At 39.2% G+C, this 23,144-nt stretch overlaps 2 protein-coding genes across 7 annotated transcripts in view; one reads left to right on the forward strand and one right to left on the reverse strand.

The window, feature by feature from the left end:
- The window catches only part of NRIP1 (nuclear receptor interacting protein 1), an 895,475-nt gene that overhangs the window by 308,389 nt on the left and 563,942 nt on the right, over positions 1-23,144 (reverse strand). The window lies entirely within an intron of this gene.
- The window catches only part of USP25 (ubiquitin specific peptidase 25), a 92,369-nt gene that overhangs the window by 2,718 nt on the left and 66,507 nt on the right, over positions 1-23,144 (forward strand). For all 3 annotated transcript variants that reach the window (XM_049824890.1, XM_049824888.1, XM_049824889.1), the window contains exons 2-3: positions 19,533-19,610; positions 20,599-20,743. In XM_049824890.1, coding sequence (XP_049680847.1) covers positions 19,533-19,610; positions 20,599-20,743 — 223 coding nt within the window. The remainder of the gene's footprint in view (positions 1-19,532; positions 19,611-20,598; positions 20,744-23,144) is intronic.

Consider the following 23,144-nt stretch of genomic DNA (forward strand, 5'->3'; position numbering starts at 1 on the left):
TCCAAGAGATGCCTGAGTCATCAGTATACCTTATTCAGAACTTTGGTTCCCAACATTGTTCATCAGATGTTTTCTTACTGTCATACAGGAAGTATGTGTCAAACTGCAGCAGTACTTGAAGATGTAGGTTTGTATTAATAAATGCTCTAACTACAAATAGCCCATTTCCCACTGAAGCTATCTTTAGTTTATTGTGTAGTTAAAGCATTTGGATTGGGTCAAAAGAAATTTTTTCTTTCATGTTTACTGGTCATCTTGACTCCTAGTTAAAACTTGTAATTTATCTCCTGAAGCAAATAATTAATCACGTTACTCTTATTGCTCACAGCTCTTGTGTGCTTCTCTTAACATCGTTAGGTGTCTGTAGGTTAACTGTAGTGTTCATATTAAGACTAAAGCTTATGAATAAAGGTAAATGGCCTGGGAGGTTAAAAAAAGTGGCTTCTCGTTTTGCCCTGTCTGTATTTCTGTCCAGTAAAACCCTTTTTGCCAGGCATTTTGCTGCTGAAGAGCAAAGGCATGTGTGTTGCAGGGTCCCTGTACACCAGGCAGTGCTGTACTGCTGCCATGGGGGTAGCTTGCGCTGGTGCATGTGTATGTTGATTTTCCTTATGGAGGAAGACCGTCCCAGGCTGACCTTTGTGCTGTGCAGACCCTTCCCTTGGCCAGTGTCCCTTACACAGTGGGTTTCAGCAACAGGGGCTGGGGTGAATGGTGATTTTTCTAGTAATTGGAAGAAATGATGTGGAGAGGTCATACGTGTTTCAGCAGTGTCTCGGCTCAAACTAATAATTATCGTGATGGTCCTCTTGGAACAGCAGATTGAAGAAGCTGGATTTTAAAGGGTGACACTTAGCTGGCCACTCAGAAATGTGTATTATCAAGTTCTACTGCTTCTGGAGAGAGACTGAGTGTTGGTTGATACACAGATTTAAAGTCTGTTTTATCTGTCCCTTGGTTTCCCACACCCACTGTTATTTCAGACCTGTGATTCAGCAGCATAATGGCAGTGTAATCACAGGAATAGTAGAATAAAGTGAGGTGTGTCAGCTCAGCTCACTTTTTTAAAAGAAGCACAAACCTTTAAGGATATTTACCACTTGAAATAATGCATGGCTTAAAGCAAGGTCTAATACTACTTACTTCCTCTCCCTTGCTCTTTCTTGGGTTAGTAAGGAGCAAATTGTGCTAGCTGATGTGTATGCTTCTCTTCTGCTCATCCTGTGTATTTGATATACTCATTATTGAAAGATTTAGCTAATAATATGCTACTGACTGCTTTTCTTCCCTGAAAGCAATAGCCACTAATTGTGGTAGTTCTTCTTATGGAAGATGATACATTCCTATGTCTCCAACAATTGAAATAGGGATGTCCATGCAGTACTGAATGGCAGGAGGTGATAGCAACAAACATCTACTGAGGACTAGGTATGCAAGGAAGGTATTTTAGGAGTTGTGCTCATTTTTTTTTTTTTTTTTTTTTTTTTTTTCCCCTCATCTCGATAGGTGGCAACCTTCCAAGGATACAGCCTTTAAAGTCTTTGTGTTTTGATCAGTTGGGTGCAGGGTTTCCTGACCTAGCACTTGCCCCGTGGATGCAGGCTCCTGCTCTTGGCATGTGGCCAGAGCCCCTCTTGCCTGTGAGCAACATGCAGGTGCCTTCCCGTATCTGAGAAATGCACCCTGGGTCATGTACTGAGGATGGCTTACGTATCTCCCCACGAATGAGCTACCTGTGTTTGGACTGTGTGACAGGTGGCCTCCTTGCATGGTGGGCTTGCATGGTGGTGGGGATTATACCTGCTGCTGCTGGTATTGGAAGCTTTATTACCTCTTTTGGCCAGGATGAGCAGAATAAGCAGACTAGTTTACTGAAGGTGTTTGTACCAACTGCTAAGTAATTTGCAAGAATTATTTGAGGTGCTATGGAGTCCCGCTTTTAGACACATACATCTTGTTAACGCATGTAAAAAAAAGTTCATTAAAAAAGTTCATCTTGTGTGTAGTTACACCTTCTACATAGACTTCTGTTTGTCTTTTCTGAAAGCTAGAGCAAGGTGCAAAGGTCAGTGATTCGAAGTAATTTTGAAAGCCCTTGTCAGACTGGTATGCTGAATGCTTTCTGGTTTTGTGAATTTTCTGATGGGTTTTGGTGGGAAGGGCTCTGTGTGTGTGGTTGAGTGGCTGGTGGTGGGGTTTTTTTTGTAGCTACGCAGTCTTGCTTTTTTGGTATATGCTATGAATCTGCACCTTTCTGAAACATTTAATAGTAGTTTAAAATCTGTTGCATTCTAGAAAAACTTCCGCAAAAGTTCAGTAATGATTTTGATTGTGGTAGCAGGACTTTACAACTATAGTGCTATCACTAGCATCTGTCTGAACTAATGTCTTTAAATATCTTTTGGTCCACACCTTGAAAATAAAAATACTTCTTCAGAATATTAAAATGTAAGGTTTATACATTTTTCTGTTAAGTTATTTTTAAATAATATTACAAAAGGTTTAGTACTTCCAAAAAAAAAAAAAAAAAAAAGAGAGATGTATTTTTAGGATAACCCTGTATCTACAACCACTAGCAAGAGCAGGTACAAAAGATGACAAAACCCATAAGCTTCTATGAAAAGGTCAAAAAGTAAATTACCCATGTCTCAAAATAGAAAAATATTTGACATTTTTAAAAGTGCTTTGTAAAGATAAGTGGGAGGATAATTGAACAGTTGCTTTTCTTGCACTCTTATGCCTGAAAAGATGTTAAGGTAGGAAGTAGCATCTCTTTAAGCCTGTGAATTCAGTTGGTGTTCATGGACTTATCTAACTGAAGATGAACGAAAGATAGAAAGATATAATTTTTGTTCTGTTTTTGGCTAAATCTTCTCTTCTTCCTGGTTGAGGAGCACACTAAGTGTCGACAGTCTGATTATTTAGTCTGCAAGAAGCTGGCTTCATAACTTCAGTGATGTGAATGGCTGGGTTGACGGACAACCTGGATGCCGAGGACGGGTGAATTGATCTGATGCCCCAGCTGACTTGGAGGCTGCCTTTTCAGGCTGGGCTGAGATCTTAGCAGAACTGGCTGGGAGGTGTCTAACCCTCACACATCACTTGTGCCAGGAATTGTTTGGGGTGCTGCATCAGTCACCCCCTTACAGCCGTTGCTGGTGGTGCAACGATGGGGGGATTACTGAGGTGCCCAGGGCTGCTTCTAGGGTTCCTTTATGTTTTATTGCCCTTCACTTTCTGTAGTGAAGATGCTGATTTGCAATTTCTAGCTGATCATCTGGCAAAAGCTAAGAGCCAAATGTGGTATTCCTGATATTCTTTAGCATAAAAAGTAAACAAAAAGCTTAAGAACAGTGTCTTCACTTACATGTTTTCATGTGGGAGTAAATTCGTTTAAAAGCCTGACTCTTTGGTTTTATTTTTTTTAATTTCTTTTTTTTTTTTTTTTTATTGACTTTTTGTACTTATTATGGAACAGGGCTCTTAAAATTGGGAGGGGAGGTATTGCCAGGACCTGGACCGAGACAGGAAAGTCTTTTCTACTTTCACTGAGTAGGAAAGCCACATGTGTGGGAGCAGCTTTTCTGGGAAATGAAAGTATCCTGAGTGCTTTCATTTTCTGGTTCTCTTGTGATAACCAGTGTGATTATGTAAGGGTGGGAAAGGTTACATTGAGTCACAATGAAGGTTTGTTTGTGTGTTAGGGTTTTTTGTGTTTGGTTTTGTTTTGTTTTGGTGTTTGATTGGTTGTTTGGGTTTTTTTTGGGTTTTTTTTGTTTGTTTTAGATGGATGTGTGAAACTTCCCCATCAAAACCCAGTGACTAAGTTACCAATGTGATGGTCTTTAGTCAGCAGGTAGACACCTGTAATTTGAGAGGATTCAGCTTCTCACCCGGGGGCTGTTGACTTGTGCCTAGGGTAGCAGTGTAGCATCATGATGCAAATAGCAAGCCAGAGTATTAGCTGAGTAATGTAGGAGAGCCTGTTGTGACAACATATTTCAAAGTGATTTTATGAATTCAGGGTAGACTTCAGTCTTTCTTTCCCATTAGGACATAAAGACCACTTTTGTTAGCTGATGTTACCCTTCATCAGTTGGGGTGCTGTTAAAGAAGTCAACAGTTGCCGAGAGTAGAAAATATTTGACTGGAGTGAATGTTCAGTTTAACTAGTTCAGTGAAACTAATATAACTCGCATGTGACTTTTGCCAGAGATCTAAGTATGCAATAGGTGGGGTGGTAACTCTTTTTCCATTCACTTCGGGACTGTGATACGTGCAAAGTTCTGGTTAATGAGTGGTTAAGTGTAATTACTAGGGAAAAGGTAGCACTGTGAATCACTATGGTTAGTTGCATGTAAAAGTATGCAAAGTTGAAACTTTTCTGATAAATTCTTTATCTTTTTTATTATTTAAAAAAGGGGCAGAAATACGATGACAAAGTATTGATCTAAATGTATGATTTAAAGCTCTGAGGCTGAAGTAAAGATGAGGTGGTGAGATGCTTTGCTGCTGAACAGGATAGCAGGGGCATGCCTTGCATGATGGTACAAACCCAGGCTTTGGGCCAAGTCAAGGGAAAGACTTTTTCCTGTTTCCTGCATCAGGCTGGCAAATGGTATCTCTTGCTATTTTTTGTGAACGCTCATAACTCTTAATTTGGCAACACAGCGTTCTGAACAGTGGATGTCAGATTTTTTTTAATTTTACCTTACAGTAATGCTGTGCTGAATATAAATGTTGTTATAAGCTGTATTGTGCTGACATACCTCAGCCAAACTTGCAGGTAGAACGGAGAGCAGCTGTGGTGTGTGCCATGATTGAGTACAATCACTGTCTAAATTGCCATCTAAAATGTTGCTTTCTTATAGCATTAAGGTTTGCGCCCTCTCATTGTATTGCAGGCTTTAGGTCTCTTTTATCACTAGATTTCTTTAGCACTTCAAAACTTGTAATACACTAAGGGCTCTATGGGCCATTAAAGGAAAATTTCCATGAAACTTCTTTTGGAGTAAACCTGTCCATACCCCCTTTCTGCTCTATGTCACCATCCCAGTTTCCAGAAGTGAATGAAGGGAGCATAAGTCAGTCTTTCTACTGCAGCGGGTTACATCTCCCTGCCTGGATATTTGGGGCACGTGTGTTGGTCTGTGATCTGGAGTGGCAGAGTTGGTGTGCTGCCTTCTCCTGGTAGCTGCAGGGCTGGGTCTGCTGGTAGAGGGGTGGTTTTATCATGCTGAACTACATAGTAGTTTTCCTGGTGAATGTGGTGCAGAATCTGTGGTTTTAGGCTTTAACAGGAATGAGATGTTAAGCAACATTTTGAATCAATATTGAGATTCCTGTGAAGTGCTATAAAGGAGGAATTGGGCCCTAAGATGTTGTGAAGGACAGATTGACATAATATCGTGAGTAGGACACTGATAACTTCAGTCATCTATGGCAGGCTTTGTGAGTTCTTGTCTATTTAGTTATGGATGGGTTTTCCATGTATGCAGTAACATCATTAATTCCAAACATTTGAAAATCACAATGAAAGTATTTAATCTATTTAGATGTAGACTCTTGCAATTTAAGAAGGCGCTGATGATTTTTACAGTTGGCTTTTATAGCTTTCATTCTTTTGAAATTGTCATTAGCTACATTCTTTTGCTTTTTGCTTCTTTGCTGTAATGGATGAAATTCAGGAGCATGTTGAAAGCCATCAGCATGAGAGTTTTTCTGAAACCTGATGTTACCTGATGATGGGACTTCAAGAGAAACAGCACTGTTGTGGGAGGTGGCAACACTAAGTGTCCACAGTTCTAATGTAGCTCTCTGAAGTAAGGCTGTTAGAGAGGTGGAATCCAAGGAACATGCAATGTGGAAGATCTTGAAGGCTGGAGTGCAGCTAGGTTAACCTTGGAAACATCACCTGACATGGATTTGTGTATGTAAAACACTTTTTTTTTTTTTTTTTTCTTTTAAGGCAGCAGAAATACCGGTGTGCAAATTCTAATAGTTTTTATTCTCAGATACACAGCTTTGACTTGATGCTTTCGTTTATAGTACTTTTCTGAAGTATTTTAACTGGTGGATTCTTGCTGAAAAAAATTATACCCTGCACAACATTTCTTTTAAAATGTTTCTGTTATCAACTAATTGGCAATAGTCAAGCTTATCAAAGTGTAGGGGTCAAGCAAATGCAGTTTCTGCTTATAATATCCTTAACTAAAGCTTTTTTTAGCCATCAGGTGAAAGCATATTTTTAAGCTTTACAGTAAGCACATGTAGACAAGAATAATGTATTTCATAAAAGCTTTTTAGAGAGGTATTAGTGTTTTCAAGGCACGATCCATAGCTATTTAAATGTAATTGACCCTTGTATCTTACCTCGGTCTAGACACAATTCGTGGAAATTAATGCATGTGACAGAAAATGGCATTATATGCCTTTATGGCTCCTTCCTACCAATTGATGTGTCATCATTTCACTTGTGTTGTACCCCAAAATCCAGAGGCCTCCCTTTAATTAAAACAGGATGTTCACCTGACAGTAGGGTCTGAGTCTGAGATGTAAAAATTTTGGATTGTGAATTGTGTAGCTATATTTAATGCCATCTCTTGCTTTTGCTGAATAGTAAATGCTAGGCTTGAGTTTTTGCATGGTTTCTGTGATAGCAGTTCTTCTCACAGCTGTATGCCTTCAAGAAAAGTCAGATACCTGTGCTGAAATTGCCTATTCTTATTCTCAAACTAAAAATTACTCTTTCTGAATTTCAATAAAATTTTAATGAAAAAAAATCATTTTGAGAAGTTGATTTTAGCTGTGTTTTTACTGGGATTAAGCCAGAAAAAAAAAGTGCTATGTGGAAGTTGAAAATAGTATTTATTTACATTCAGGTGTATGTTTCGAGATTGCTTTAAAGTAAGCAGCTGGAAAAGGCTGGGTATGCACAGGCATGTGGCATTCTTCGTTCTCTTCAGAAGAGAAGGAGATAGTGAGAACAGACTCCTCTGCTTTCCTTTTGTGTCCGGTTTCATTTTATTCCTCTGAAAGTTGGCTGCGTTGAAAAAGAAATTTCTCCTGGGACCACAGCTGTTGGAAATGTACTTTTTTTTTAAACACTTTCTAAAGTGCATAGGTATAAATGGCCTGGTTAGAGGACAGATTACTGTGTATTTCATTTGTATCCCAGAAATCTTACATTATGACTGAGAAAGCACTTCTATATTTTGCAGATTTTAACTTTTGCTTTGTTTTGGTACAGAATCATGGCAAAATATATTAAGAGAAAGTTTTTAAGCTTGTAAGTATGTTTTAGTTTTTTTAAACCTAAACAGCTTTTGGAGTGCTTGCAGAGTTGTTTCCCTTCTTGGTATTACCTAATTTCCCATTTGTCAGCTGCTTTTCTTCAAATTCTGCTTGTCTCTCATGTAATTTTTCACCTGTTTGAGGACCATGCTCTTTTCATTTAGAGACTTTTCTACTACCGTTTTCTTACATTAGAACCTTTTAATTATTTGGTGGCAGTAATGAGCAAGCTTCTTAAATTCAGGCACCTAGGTTTCTAACTTTTTTTTTTTTTAATGGGGTACTAGAATTAAGTCTTCTCTTTCTCTCTGTATTCCTTTACTTGTTTGGAAATTAAAAAATAACCAACATCTTACTGGCTACTTCTAAATGTTGCCTCTAGTCTTGCATGTGTTTTATGGGACTTGGTGCTGAAAGCCACAAACATCTCCTTGGGACAACCCTGGCTGGACCATAATTGTCCCCTTGCCTGAAGCTGGCTGGGCTGCTTTTTTGGGTACAGTCTGCTGGGTAACCTCTGGATTTATTAATGGTAGGGATGGACAGATTTCCCCATCATCACAAGTTCCAGCTCTGGCTAACGTGGCAAGTTGCCTTGAGGCTTTTTCTGGGTCTGATTTAAAGACGACTGGTAAATGTGCTACCTACTTCCTAGTACTGGGTGGGGGTGTGTGTGCAGCATACAGGCTCTGCTGCGTTGTTATAGACCGGGGACGGAGTTTGCAGCTGCCTGCTATCCCCAGCAAAGATGCTGAAGACTGTTGCTTTGTGACCTTACTGAGTAGAAAAGGGTTGAAAATTTTGCTGTTGGAGTTTACTATCTATTGTTTGATGGGGGAACATGTTGGCATAATGCTGCTGCTAGGAAGGTGGCACAGAATTTAAATTTCTGTACGTTTCAAATTATTTTTCAAAAATGTGAACCAGAGGAGTCTTTCATACCCCTTTTCCTTAAGTCAGCCTATGAAGTTTCACGTAGGTGTGTGGTGATGAAGAATGGCAGAAAGTCATTACTGATGATATTGCCACAACATCACTGAGACAGGGAAGACTGATAGGGCTAAATTATAACAAATAGCAGTTATAAAACAAATTTGTCATAAGTTTCTTGAGACCACATCCTCATATTAGAATATAACAAGTTCAGCTTACTGTGGGAGCTGAGGCGAATGTGCGTTTCAAAATCAGGTAATTCGAAGTCCATTAAAAAAAATACCCAAGGATTCTCAAGATTGTCTTTTGTCTTTCTCCTTGAGAGAAAACGGCTTGGAAAATTTCAGTTGCCCTCTGTGGAGTGTACTGATGAATTTACTATTTCTTTAATTGTGAAGTAGTATAAGTATATGCTGGTATACTGGTAAAAATCTCAACACATCTTTAAATACTCTGTCTCTGTTGCGTTTGAGGTTCATTTTAATTCTAATACCATCTGCGTCCGTTGAGGTTATTACCTAGTGAAAATGAAAGCTGCTCGCTGCCCTTCACAGGCCGACTGTCCATGGTGTTGCGGTGGCCTTTCTGCAGGGACACAGCACGTGCCGGTGGCTTCCTGGCACTTGACCCAGGAAAGGCTGTCTTGCTGGAGAAGCTGGAACTGCTGTCAGAAACCCAGCACTTTGCAGGCAACCTGCAAAGTTAAGTACTGCCCTGGATTTTAGGTGATTTACTGTGATCTGTAATCTCGTTCTTCTGCAGAGTTTGTTTATTTAACCCCCCCCTGCCCCCAGCTAACAATGTGTGTCTCTTCACAGGATTCCTTTTTACGTGATTAGTAGGGGGGCAGGATAAGCTAGTAAATAACTTTACTGAATGCTGCAAATAAAGGTGCCTGACTTTTTTTGGATGGAATTTCATCTTGTAATGCACCTCAGGTTAAAAGTTGGGGAGGGAGTGATCTGTTGAGGCTGCAGGATGAGCTTCCCTCTGAAGACCTCGCTGCAGCGGGGTGGAGGTGCTCCCCTCCGCTCTCCATCCCCAGCCGCTGTGTCCTCTCGCCTGCTCTCTCTTGGCCCGGGCAGTGGCAGGCAGGAGCAGGCAGTGCGATTGGGAGCTGTGGGCCGGCTGGCTGAGCTGCCAGGTGCAGCCCCCGGCACCCCCAAGGCAGGAGGTGGGTGCTGCCGAGGGTGTTGGGGAGCCCTAAGGTCGGCCAGGCTGCAGGAGGCGGCCAGGGCTGCTGCTCTCGAGAGGCAGGAGGGCACGTCCATGCTCGTGAGCACAGGGCCCGTTTCTTCAGGAAGTGAGGTTAGTAGTTTTTTTTTAATCGGACTAAACGGTAAAGCCCATGTTGAAAGGCTTTCTGTTTTCTTTCTCTTTCTTTCTTTCTTTTCAAGACAGACAGCTGAGCTTTTTGCCCAGATGTGTCCCTGCTATTGAATACCGTGGACTCTTTGTAATACAGGCCTGTCTTAAAAAGTGCAATTTAACTTTCATTTAGGATTTCCATGCTGTACTATTCTGAATTTTGTGTGGAAAAATTGTTTGTGAAATCTTCCCTGGTATCGCTTACCTAGGGCACATAGCGGAGTTGTTTGAGGTGAGGTGGGACCTTTGACGCTTGTGCCATTAGCAGTTGCAGTAAATGAGATCTTTCTGGATGTGAACACCTAAACCAGGGAGCGGAGAACAGCGTACAGGGTTTCAGTGCCTGCAGGCGTGGGCCTAAGTGTGTGCGTTCTTTTGAGTGGTGTGTGGCTTTGACCACTGAGGCCCACCAGGAGCATCAGACCCTTGTTGAAGTTTATATTCAAATTATATTTATATTATAATCCTCTATGAATTTTATATTCATCTCTTGTTTGAGTAGGTTTTCTGCCAATAGTCCCTAAGTAGGACGAGGACTGCGAGAGGCTTTTTCCCACCTTGATTTCCCTCACTGTATAAAAATAGCATTAAAATAAAGGCAGAGAAACAATCCATTTTCATAAGGCTGCTGCTCCACAACAGTTTAATCCTGTGGAAATAGGTGCAGCCTTGGTCTTGTCCTCTCCCTTATCCCACCCCTGGCTCTCACTAAGTCAGCAGGAAATTAATTTAAAGCAAAGAGCAGCTTTCTGATGGTTTATTGGGAGCCTGAGCTGGCTTGCTGGAGGTTCAGGCAAATGGCAGTGCTGGCTCAAAGGGAGGAGTGGCTCATGGCCAGAGCAGGTGGCATCTGGCAACGCCAGCCTCAGCTGGCCAGCGGTGGCAGGAGCTACAGCCTGGGAAGGACAGCTGATGCGTCAGAAGCAGCTTGTGGTCTGACAGCCCCTTTAAACTTTATTGTTTGCAAGTATTGCAGAGACTGGAATGCCACCGATCTGAGGACTCTTGCAGCTTCCAGAGTTGGTTGGTTTGTTCCTAGAGTTGTCCTCTTTATCATAACGCAGAGTGAGGAGAACGAAGGGGCTAGCTTGATGTTGTTTTCTTGTGAGCTCCTTGGTATTGTGCAGAGCAGGGTGAGATTATGATGGCTATTTGGAAAAAAAAACCCAGCATAAAAAAGCTAAACACTTGAATGGGCTAGCGGGACTGCCCTCTCAAGTTGAGAGGTAGATCTTAGCCTTTCAGTGACAGATAATAAATAGGTAATAAAAGGACTGTGAAGGGCCTCAAATGTGAGCCAGAATAGCTTGTGTTTGGCGTGATGGGTTAAACTGTGACTGGAATGCAAAGGAAAATAACTCAAAGTGAGAAGTTAAAATGTGGATCTTTGCAGCATTGTTTTAGACCTCAGCAAGACAAGATTCCATTAATTGTTTAAAAGACACTCGAGGATGTTTTTAATAGCTGCTACAGTGAAATTATGGTACCCTGGGCAATAGTCTTTTTCTTGTAATTGTGATACCCTGGGCAATAGTCTTTCCTGTGAGGAGAAAGCTTGTGTCTTGGTGATACTACCTGGGCAGAGACTTTAAAATTTAATGTTTAGGCATGATGGTAAATGTCTATGAACAGAAGAAAAAATTAAGAGGGAAATTTTTACAACAGAAAGTAGCCAGGAGTGATTGGAAAATATGTGTGTATATTTATATACACACACAGTTCGTTCTGTATCTGTCATCCTCCATCCTCCTTCTCCTTTCTATCTGTATAATGTCACCTATCACTGAGCCCACTGGCTTTAATTTGCTGTGGCTTGTGCACCCTGTTGGCAGCTCTCTTGATGCTGGGGTCAGAACACACTGAGGTGGGACTGGGATATGAACTGAGGCTGGAGTGTGCCACTGGGATGTGACACTGCCAAGCTGTTGCCCATGGGTGGGCTCTGAGAGGAATCCTTCTGAATTTTATATGTAGTTTACAGATAACATGTGCTGGTGCTTTGAAAGACCCCTTGCTGCCACCAGTAACTCTAATCACCCATCAGAGTTGGATTGGAGCAGAGATACTTTTGCTAATTACTGTCACAGTTATTGGAGTGTGTAAGAATCAAAAGCGATTTTTGTGAAGCAAATTTTCCCATGGCCATTCCAGTGAATACAACCTGAAGTTTAACTTGCATCTAGTTAAATGAAACTAAAGATCTCATTGGTTTTATCGTAATTAATTAATTTGTAGATGTGCCGTCATTACTATTGGGAAGCTTGCTATTGTACTGAGCAGGGTGTGAGAAATCATGATGGTGGTTTGAAACACACAGACCTCAAAACTCTCTCTGATACCCTTTATGTTTTCAGTAAGTACTAAGGCTGCTATCCGTTCTTGCTTATCAGCCTGTCACTGAAGCTTGTTTAGGAGTAGTTATCTGTAAGAGCTAGAAATGTGGAACTAAGCAATTCTTTACATGCTGCTTCACTCAAGCAACAGTGTTCATAAATCACTTCATAGACTAATTTTAAGATAGAACTTCAGTTACATTTCTGTTGTTCGTTCCTGTTTTGGTTTGGAGGATTGGTTTTAAACCATGTTGCTTTGATGGAAATGACAAGATTTTTGAGCCAGTTCACACTTTGGTTGTAGATCACACCGTTTATTACCATGTTCTGGTAAGTTAGTTTAAATGGCTTTGCTGCCTTGCTAGTGTTTGGTCTTGCTTTGTCTTTATAATGACTACTCATATTGCCTTCAGCCACTGTTTTTGTTGTTGTTGTTTTGTTTTTTTCTATTGGGGAAAACCAAATCTCTTGGCAATATAAACTGAGCATGTTTAGTTGTAATCCAGGCAATAGACCTGCAGGGCAATCAAGTTGGGAGTCCAGGGCTGAGTTTCAGTCCTTCTGTGGCCAGAGGGAAAAGGAGACAAAATCCACTAAATGCGTTTAAGGAAGTGTGTTTCTGTTGCTTTCTGAATGCTCTCCATGTTGTTGTATGTAGGTACTCAGTGGTGCCTTTTCCAGCTGCGTTATTACTCCAATTCTTTAGCACCCTGAAATTTGCCTAGGAAGATCCATATAATAAGGTGGTGCTTCTCCCTTGCTTTAGTCTGCTATGCCCCGTGTAAGAAATCTGGCTTGCTTCTCTGTGCTGTCCATCTAAACATGGAAGAAAGGGTGTGAAGCCACTTTTCCTGCCTATGGGTGGAATAGTTTGGAAAGTCACAGACTTTCCCCCTGTGAACTGACAGGGTTTCCTGCTCGATGCAAGAGTATTCCCCGTGTTAAGTGGCGATTTGGTTCACATTTAACTTCTGTTTGTTGTTTTTTTTTTTTTGTAAATGTGTGCAACTATCAGAGGTGGGTTGCCTTGTATTTAGTGTTAGTAAATACAAACCAAACACCTCAAGCCTCTCTTTAAAAGTCTCATTTCAAAAAGTTTAAATATTAACTTGAATTAAAATAAATTTAAGTGGTTTATGTTGAGAGTAATTGAGACTTTTTTTTTGGGGGGGCACATATGAGGCTCAGAATAGTGTTTACATGAATGCATGCTCTCATATTGTGTAGAATCCTTAATATTAAATCTTGAAATTCATTGAAAAGTCATGTCTTTAAAGCCTTTTCAGTTGAAGTAGTACAACTTTGTTATTGTTCATGGAAACAGTATGGAAATGTGGTAAGAGTATTTCAAGTGTTTGCTTATGATGAATGTAGGTTATATAACACTATGATTAAGTAGGATCCTTCCTTTAATTTTTCAGGGAGGACTGTATGCACGTAAGTAATGGACTCAAGCCTTTTTCCCATTAAACTTTTATTTGGTCCAGGCTGTGGGTGGCTGAAAGTTACTGCTATACAGTGTGCCCTTTTGCTTCCTTGAAGTAAGTTTGCTCTCAGTCCAGTTGCAGGTGGATAATTACGCACTTTGCATAGGCTGCTGCTGTAATTGGCAAGTTTTGGCAGTCTGCGCAGAGGAGTCCTGGACTGAAAATCTGCAGTCTCTGTGCACATCCTTTGCCCTCCACAAGTGATTTTGTCCAAGCCAAAGCTGAGATGCATTTTGCATTTGTGTGTGTATAAAAACGTATCTTTACCTACTTTCTTAGAGGATACAATGTCGTGTAAGGGGTTTCTCTTTTCATGACTGAACAAAAGGAAACCCAGTGAGCAGATACCAGGCAAGGGAATCTAATTCTGCTATGCTTTAGGAGGTACTGTAAGAATGAACGCCTTAAAGCCAGTGCAGAGATTTAACTTGGTCTTTGCATTAGTAAAATACTGTTTTAAAAAATATATGTATACATATACCCACTTCTAAATTTACATATTTATATATGTATGTTTATTCTGCACACACACACACACACACAGAAAAATCTTGAGGACAGAGACAGTGAGAGCAAAGACACAGCAAAGCCTTCTGGAGTTGACTGTGTGTTTTCCCTGTGTTTCAGCTTGGTATCTTCATGGAAGGAGTTAGTTTTTATTTGCCCCTTTGGAACCTGAGCAACAGCTTATTTAGAAGATGGTTAATGTATCTGTGTTGCTGGAAGCTGTAATGCTCAGCAGTGTATGTGGGCCTTTTAACTGTTCCTGGGAGATATGATTAATGTGGCAGAAAATGACATTCACAGTAGTAATTGAGGATCTTTAGTATGCTTGTCCTTTGTACATTAACTATTTTTTGTTTATTTGTTTGTAGCAAAAACTTAAAGCCTTTTTATAGGGAATTACATTCCTCTAATCGCTCAGTGTTCTTCTCATTACAGCAACATCATATGAGGAAACTGACTTATTGGCTACTTGTATGGAAACAGTACCATTAGCAGGTCCTCTGCAGCTCAAGTGACATTAGAAAGGTCTTTAATATAAAATATTTTGTGCAATGTCATTTGGGTTTTCCTCCGACAAATAGCTCTTATAAATCAGTGTAGCACTGAAAAGTAAAGTGAGTTTTGTGTGGAGGGACTGAGTCAAGATGCTGTTCCCTCATTTGCATTTTTTCTGCTCTTTCTTTTTTGTCTCTAGTACAAGTATTCATGCCTTGAGGAGGAAGGGATTCCCATAGTTCATTCTCATTATGTACTATTTAAGTGAACTGTGTAGTGAGGCAGTAGGCCCTGTTTTCTCCTGGTAGTGGTTAGATCATCGCATTTATTACTAAATATACAACGTTTTCTGTGCTTGGAAACTGAAGAGGGTTGTTTTATCTTCTAAGTTTGAAAGTGCTGGTGTTGCAAATACAAATATTTGGATGTTGCTATGAATAAAACTGAAGCTTACGTGTGCTTCTTCAGAAGCTACAGAGATGAGAAAACAAACACCTCAAAGGGTGTCTAATTTTTTTCCCCCAAAACTTATCTGCACTATAATTCAGTATTAGTCAACCTGTGAGATTTACTTTGTCCATAAAAGCATTTGTGTAACTTAGCTTTTTGCTCTGATTTTGATAAGTTATCAGAGTTTACAGTACTGTTGTGGAACTAATTTGGGCACAATACCTCCCTAAGCAGATAATAGTGTAGATCCTTTTCTGCTTCACTAGCACTGGCACAGCTACTGAATGTGCTATTGTGTGAAGTTATAAACCAGATAATCTTAATTGGGCATTTCCTGAGAGGAAGGGAGGGATGGCTGAAAAAGGAGAGAAGTGGAAATAAGGGCATGCATTCCTACTATACAAATTTGGCTTCCATCCAGGAAAATGGGAGAATTTCCTGTTAGTTAAAATCTTCCAAGAGCTGAGAGCCTGGTGAGACATACTGCATACCTCGGGGAGCCAGAGGAAGGGGGAAGGCTGGGAATAGCTTGTGCACGAAAGCCCTGTGGAACCGATTATGCTGTGATGCGTTGGGACTGAGGGGTGTGAGCAGCTGGATCTCAGGGCAGCTGTAGCATCGGAGGACCATCTCCTTTGTCTGGCCAAGTATTTGGGTTACCCTGTAGTGGTTGCACCAGCAGAATCTGATGTCGTAGACCAAGTCCTGGAACCTTGTTAGAGTTGAGTCAAATATAATTCAAGCTGCATGGAGTATGTGTGTATGCGTTGCATGTGTTACATTGTATATGCATGCATACATTTGGTGCAGCACTGTAGATACAGGTGGAGTCTTGACTTGCTAAACTGGAGGATCTGTGCTATAGATGAACTATGGAATCTGTCATGTAAATTTGAGGAAAGGATGGCAAACAGAAGCGGGTGCAGGCAAACAGGATCCAAAAGAATTTAAGTGGATTTCTTAGCACCAGTAGTTGCAGCTCGTTCCATTCGGAGCTGCATTTGAAGAGAGGGGTTGCTTATTAAATTGAATTAAAGTACAGTGAGTTATAATTCAGAATTTGGACCTCTACTAATGCAAGGTTGGGAAACATCGGTAATCAGGGAAGAGATGTGTTTGAAAAAAGATGGCATAAAAATATGTTAGGACTGCTAGTTGTGTTCTGAATCATCCCTCACTGACCTGATTTAATTAATATACGCTAGTGTAGATGCTTCAGACACCTGTAAATACTCATACGCTACCGTCTTTGTTTTTTAGTCTTTGCTTTAGTGTAGGGTGAGTTCTTTTGGGTATTTTTGGTAAGCCTTTGAGTGAATTAGGATCGTAATTGTTTAGAATATCTACATTAGTGTTTGTGGACATTTGAGGGTCTGTATGTTACAGTTACTTCAGCTCAAGTTAGCCCAAGCTCCAGGAAAAGTGAAATTTCTAGGGTAGATGTAATCAGAAGGAGCATTAATAGGAGTAAGAAGGGTGAGTTGCTTTGTATGTAGAAGTCTGTCCTAAGTATTGTATTAAATATTAGTTATGGTACAGAAGAGACTTAATTGTTTAGCAGTTGCATTAGAAATTGATCTCCAAACTTCAGTCATGGGTAAGAGTAAAATAAAATCTTTTTTTTTTTAAAATCATCCCATATGCTCCAATAGCCTGTACTAAAGGGATATAATTCAAAACAAATAAACTTTACCTGTTTTGACTTTTGCAGTCTAGTACAGATGCACTAAATTAAAGTGACATCAAGAATTAAATAATACCAGATCTCTGAATATGGGTACAATTGTGTTTCATAAACTTCTTAAGTGAAAAGAAAAGCAAAAAGAAAATTGGATCTCACCCCCGATTAGTGAATGAGAAAAGGTTTAATAGCAGTTGCCTGCACTGTCATTTGTAATGAAAAGAAATAGAATTACCTGTGTTAATAGTTTCATGGGTGATAACATATTGTTGATGTAACAGTAAAGGAGAATAATGGCAAAGTTAAACATGCAGCTCCAAGAAAGTCTGTACACAGTAAAGATGATGCAGTTATGTCAGATTTGAGAGGATGAGGGGAAATGGTGAATGCATAGAAGAGAAGGCCACCCGTTGAATGGTATGTTAAGGAGTTTTTAGCTACCTTATGCAGTTTCAGAATTGTTTCTGAAGACCTGTTAGTCTATCGGAAGGTATTAAGAGAACACATCGATCAGGTGGAAAATTTAAATTATACTTTTTTTGTTGCTTTGTTTTTATCTTTTTCCTCCTCCTTGTAGGAAGGGAAGTGTATTGTCATTCTTTAACTTCTGTGTGATTTGAAAAAACTCAATTAGAGATCAATGGCAGCCTGTCCACATTTACCTGAGAAGCCAGTAATGTCTAAACGTATGTCTGTGGCCCCAAAGCAGCTCAGCTCCATTTGGGGTGTTCAGGATAACTGTTAATTTTCCTCTTAATTTCTGTCACTCGTAACTAGGATGCTTATGGACTCTGTGTTGTTCACTTAATTACCAGTTAGAAATTTTGAAGTCAAGTGCCTTAAACTCTTGGCCTTAGAAAAGTATATTTAGGTACTTAAATCATCTCTTGATGAGAAAGGAGCTTCTCTGGGCCTGGTTATGATCTGCTGAATGTGTATGTCCCTGGGAAGGGGGCCTCGAACCACAGCTTTATACTGGAATACTGAAATCCGGATATAAACTACAGATGTCTAGGTTTATAAGTCACAGCTGTGCTCATAAATTAACAGCCAATATTTTGAACTGCTAAGAGATTGTTTGTTGGTAAACTATGTCCCTTCTGTCTTCCCAATCTCTGTGAACAATGAATATCCTCCAGTCATCCTTTCCAAGTGTTGTATATATTGTGGAAGATACAGAAATCTTTTATAACTTGTTATAATAATTTCTGGTGAAACTATTTTCTGTTTTATCAACCGTCACGTTGGTAGCAAATAAAAAAATAAATCCATTTTGCTGCCATGCACTGCCCTTGAATTGCTCCTGCCAGTTTTAATGCTGTTGTAATTACTTTTCCCAAATACTCTGTTTCTTTTCTTTCCCTCTTGCCAGACCCAGGGGCAGGAAAGCGACTTTATAGGGGAAAACAAGTCCTGCCTTTGTACAGTGCTGTGAAATGCACAGAGTAAACAAATGAGGGGGTGAGGGATGGGGATAGAGTGGGAGTTTGTTTTCCTGCATCACTTCACTTTTCTTGTGCCAATAGCAGGGTTTTTAAAAAGAAAAGGAAAAAAAAAAGGCAAATTGGATTGTTAGCAGTGTCCCTTAGGATCATAAATGAAGGGAAGATTGTGTATGTAATTCATAAACATTCTGAACTATATGCCTTCTATTTCAACTTATTAGGGCATGAAGTAGTGCCTGCCAGGTTAATTTCACACTGGGGAATTCAGCATTCATGCAGCTCTTAATTTCCTCCTCTATACAAAGCTGCGATAAGGAGAGAATAAGGGTATTTGAATATTTGATTCCAAATAATTATTTTTAAAGAGAAGTATTTTAATAGTAGCTGCAAGACAATTATAGTTGGTTTTTTTAATTGAATTTGGAGAGTAACATGAGAATGTTTCTTTGTCACTAGCAAACAAAACCCTGTACTTTACAAAATCTTCTCTTTGATAGATGAAATTATTGTTTTGAATTCAGGATGTGGTGGACAAACAATAAAAAAGAAAAGCCACTTGCAAATACCACTAATCTTTCTCCTTTTCTGATCTGCCAAAGGAAGCATGGAATTTGTTAGTATGGAACAATGGTCAGTCCTCTGTATTTTCATGGGTTTAATGGTTAAGATGGTTTTAATGGTTAACTGGAGTTCAAGGATTGTTCCAGTCTAGTGCCTGCTTTTTGCTTTTGTGATGTGGTATCTGAGCATGAGTGGAGGGAATAATCTGTTGGCTCTAAACAGGAATGGGACCAGATTTTTATTAAAAAAAAAAAAAAAGCCTAAAAATTCTTATGAAGTGAATCTTTAAGACCTGGAACCTTTTATTCTTTTCTAACTCCAAGTGTTACTTTAAACTCAGTCATGGATGCTGACTGATGATGTGATGGGGAGAGATGGATTCAACTAGTCTAGGAAGGTGGTTAAGACAAATTCCTAAGGTTTTGCTTTAGTCTCAAGAAACTCTGTTTTGCATGGATGTTTTTAGACTATTTCTCTTAAAACACCTAGATGATCAGTAAAGATGAATTTCTTAGTTTTTGAGGTTGGAATGGCTGTGAATTGTGTATGTTAAGGAAATAGCAGGGTTGAGAATAATTGGGAGTTGGTGGTTTTGGTGGAAATTCAGTCAACTATTCCCCCTACTGCCTTTGAACACCAAGCTATGGAGGTTTATTTGTTTAGGAGGGCCAATTGCAGCTTTATATGGGTTCCTTAAACCCACGTTGCATAAGCTTGCCCATTATCAATTTTTTTTTGTTTTTTTTTTTTAATACCCCCCCCAAACCCAACCAAACAAAACCATTACATATGGGAAATAAAAGTGCCCAAGTTGCAGAAACAAAAGCAAACTTCAATAACAAGGGCTCTATGCCTTTGTGGTGCATAAAGCTTATATGGAGATACTTTTAATGTTTGTAGAGAAGCATACTCTTGTAAGTAATTGGTTTTGCTGTTATTTGGCTCTTACCTCATTTTGATTGTCTGTTTTTGTTTTTAGCACCAGCAAACATTTTTAAATCAGCTAAGGGAGATCACTGGTATCAATGACATCCAGGTACTACAACAGGCACTGAAGGTAAGATGGATGTGTCTGACTTGTAGCTGAATGTATACATCTTAAGTGTCTGTGAAAGCCATAAACCCTACCCTTTCTTTCTCTCATCTTCCCTTCCTTCCCTTCCATTTCCAGCTTGAATACTTTTTAGATTTGTTTCATGGGGGAAAAATGCTAATAATGATGGTTTGTTCACTTTAGAAGGAATCTTGATCTGTTTTGGTACTGACATAAAAATTAATCTGGTGTTCAAAAATGAAAAGACAGGAATGGTATGACTTGTCTTAAACCTTTGGCTAAAGTGTTTTGAGATACCTTGGTGCTACTACAGCTGGTCAATTCCTGATGAGTTAAGTGTTGGTTTTTTTTTGTCAAGGTGTAGTTAAGTTTTCTATCATGAACAGGTCCTGCTCAGTATGTAGAATGAAGAATTCTCCTTGAACTTGCCACCCTTTGCTAATTTGCTATTGTTTCACTGTTTTTTTTCAACCATTGTAAATTCTTTCACAGCACAGAAGATTTCTTTGATGCAAGTAAAGAATGGCAGGTCTCTCTGTGTTCTGCTTCCCCAAATATATTTGTATATGTGTATACATACATACATACACTTGTTCACAACTGCCCCTTGAAAGCCAGTATTTCTGGCTTTAAAAATGGAATGGTAGATTTTCAGAAGAATTCAGCTGACTGCTATTGAAGTCTGTTGAGAGTGTGCTGATTATGCTTGTTGAGGGGTTGACCTACACTACCTTTAATTTTATTTTTCTGAAATAAGTGGAATTCTTCCAAAATAAATTTTTATAAGATGTTTTATCTTTATTTTGGTTAAAAATAGAGAGGTATGCAGAATATGTCAAGTTTGGAAACTTTCTTTTCTAACCAGTATTTCACCTGAAAATACAATGTGTCATTGATCTTATAAATTGCTTGTATTGTTGTCCTTTGCTGTTAAGAAAAATCAAAAAAACAGTAAGGGGACTCTCACTTCTTGTTTTGTTGATGCTTAAAGGACAGCAATGGTAATCTGGAGTTGGCTGTGGCTTTTCTCACTGCGAAGAATGCCAAGGTTCCCCAGTTAGAGGAGGCAACTTACTATCAAACAGCCCTTCCTGGAAATGACAGATACATCAGCGTGGGCAGCCAGGCAGACACCAGTAGGTATTTTTTCTTTTTGTAAGTTTAGTTTAAAGGCAAGGGAACTAAAAACTTGCCTGTGAGATGACTGTTTCTGCTGATAATTCTTGCTTAAAATTTTTTAGATAATTACGTGTTCTTTCTTTCCTTATTTCAGTGTTTTGGGTTTTTTTGAGCTATCCTTAAGCGTAACCTTTACATGTATGTATGTATGGTGCTGATCAGAGGATGAATAACTGTGGTTTTTATATTTTTCTTCCTTTTTTCCTCTTACAGGATTTATTTTGAGGTCGTGCAGTAAATAATTAAAGGCAAAAGCTGGTTACTCTTTCGTCAAAATAAAATAAAATGGGAGAAGAGTCTGTGAATGTCTGTCTTAATATGCGGAAGCATAATACGCTTTAAGCCTAGCTTCTCCCTGACAGGGATAACTTTCCCAAAGGGAGAACCGAGAAGTTAGGTGTGCATTTTGTAGTAAAAGAGTAGGTATGTTATATGTGAAATTAACATTAAATATATTCATTTTAAAGAGTTTTATTTAGTTTATACAGAAGGTCCCACAACCTGTATTTCTCTGAGCCTTGCAGGTTCTATTCCTTTGCTTTAAGTGCATAGTTATTTTTATTGGGGGAAAAAGTGTGTTAAACATGTTAAATGTGTTCTGCAAATAAATATGAGAAATAACATGAAAGAAAAAGTCAAAGAAACCTTTTAGTGGGATTGATTGCTGTAAAATCCGAGTTTCTTGATACTGTATTTACATTCCAACATTCTAAACACAGATGTAGAATATTTTAATTATATATTGACTGTTCAACCATGTATGTAGTACATCTATGTAGCTTTTCTTAAATAAGTAGAATTATTTAGCTTCACCCACAGCAGGATTTTTTTCCTCTTCATTCCACTAATATTGTGGTGGCTATGGTGGCACCATTATATAGAAGTTTAGTTAGATCTCCTTGTCAGTTGCACAATTGTCTGTTTGTCTCTAGCATCTTGACATAACCATCTTTTTTCTTTTTATTTTTTTAATTTAGAGATGAGTTTATTCTGAACATCTCAGATCTGAAAACTGCATTTTAATCCTTGGTATTACTAGCAACCCTGTTTAAAACACCCTGAATGCATTGTAGGTAGTTGTATTATCTCCCTACTAAGTTGGGGTGGTGGTGGTGGTTTGTTTTGGTTTTTGTTTTTTTTTTTTTTTCCTTTTCCCTCCTTTGGAAAGAAAGCACACACAAAACCCCACATGTATTTAATTTTTAATGTCAGAAAATTGACATTGAGGAAATGGAGAATATTTTCAACAAACACTGTTGTCATAGGCTGCAGTACTGAAGATCTACTATGGCAATGGAATAGTAAGCTGGATTCTCTTGCTGTCTGTGTTTAATTAGATTTATTAGCAATCCCATTAATAGAAGCATTTAGTTTTGCTGTCACTTACTGTGCTGTGTAACCTTATTGAAGATACGAGGTGACAAGGGATATGAGAGGGAAGAGTCAAGCCTGCAGAGTCTACATTACCCATGACTGATGGTCAAACTGAAGAAAGTAAGTTTTGAGTTGTACATTCCAAGCTGAATTTCAAGATTCTCTTCTCTCTTCTAGAGGGCTGAAGGCAGACCCAGACTCCTTACAGTTATGTAGCACTACAAGCCAGTAATCAAGAAGCGCAAACTGCTGTGGAAAAAGCAGACAGATTTTTTTTTTTTAATCTTTAATATCTGGTCAGGTCCTCACTGGCAACAAAGATAAGAACCCTTTCCTAGCCTTTGCTGTTTTACTTAGACTGAAAACATGTTATGAGGTAAAGGCATCTTGGCCAACTTTTCTTCATGTTGGAGGATTTATGGGGCAAGAGCTAAACGCCTACAGCAGAACAAAAGTCTAAACCAGTCTGATCATTGAGCACCTCCCCACCACCCCACAGAGTGAAAGCTTGTTGCAGAAACCTACAGTTCTTCTGTTGTGATCTGCGTGCTGTAATTATTTTGATTATGAATTTAAAAAATGCAGTACATTTAAAATGGACAAGTTTCAGGGCCCTACCTTAGTAAGTACTGTCATATAAGGGAGTATAATGAAAGACAGCAGATGACTTTGGAGAAGAGAACGGAAGGGTGGACATAGATGGGAAACATATTCAGCAATGATAGCTCCAACCATCAACACTCCCTTCTGCAAAGAGCACTATTCTCAGAAACTATGCTGAGTTGCTGACAGTATCTTGCCTTTCAAATTTGACTCCCTTTTACTATCCCACATGGGTATAATTACATGAAGATAATTATAACTCACCCTTACTGTTTCTTACTGCTTAACTACCTCTGTGCATTTGGAACTTACGATGTTATGAGTCACCGAGTTTCGTGATCCCACCAAGTTAAGTCACCCAAAATGGGGATGAGAGAGTTA

The sequence above is a fragment of the Accipiter gentilis genome, chromosome 21 (assembly GCF_929443795.1).
Source record: "Accipiter gentilis chromosome 21, bAccGen1.1, whole genome shotgun sequence".
Taxonomy (NCBI): Eukaryota; Metazoa; Chordata; class Aves; order Accipitriformes; family Accipitridae; genus Astur; species Astur gentilis.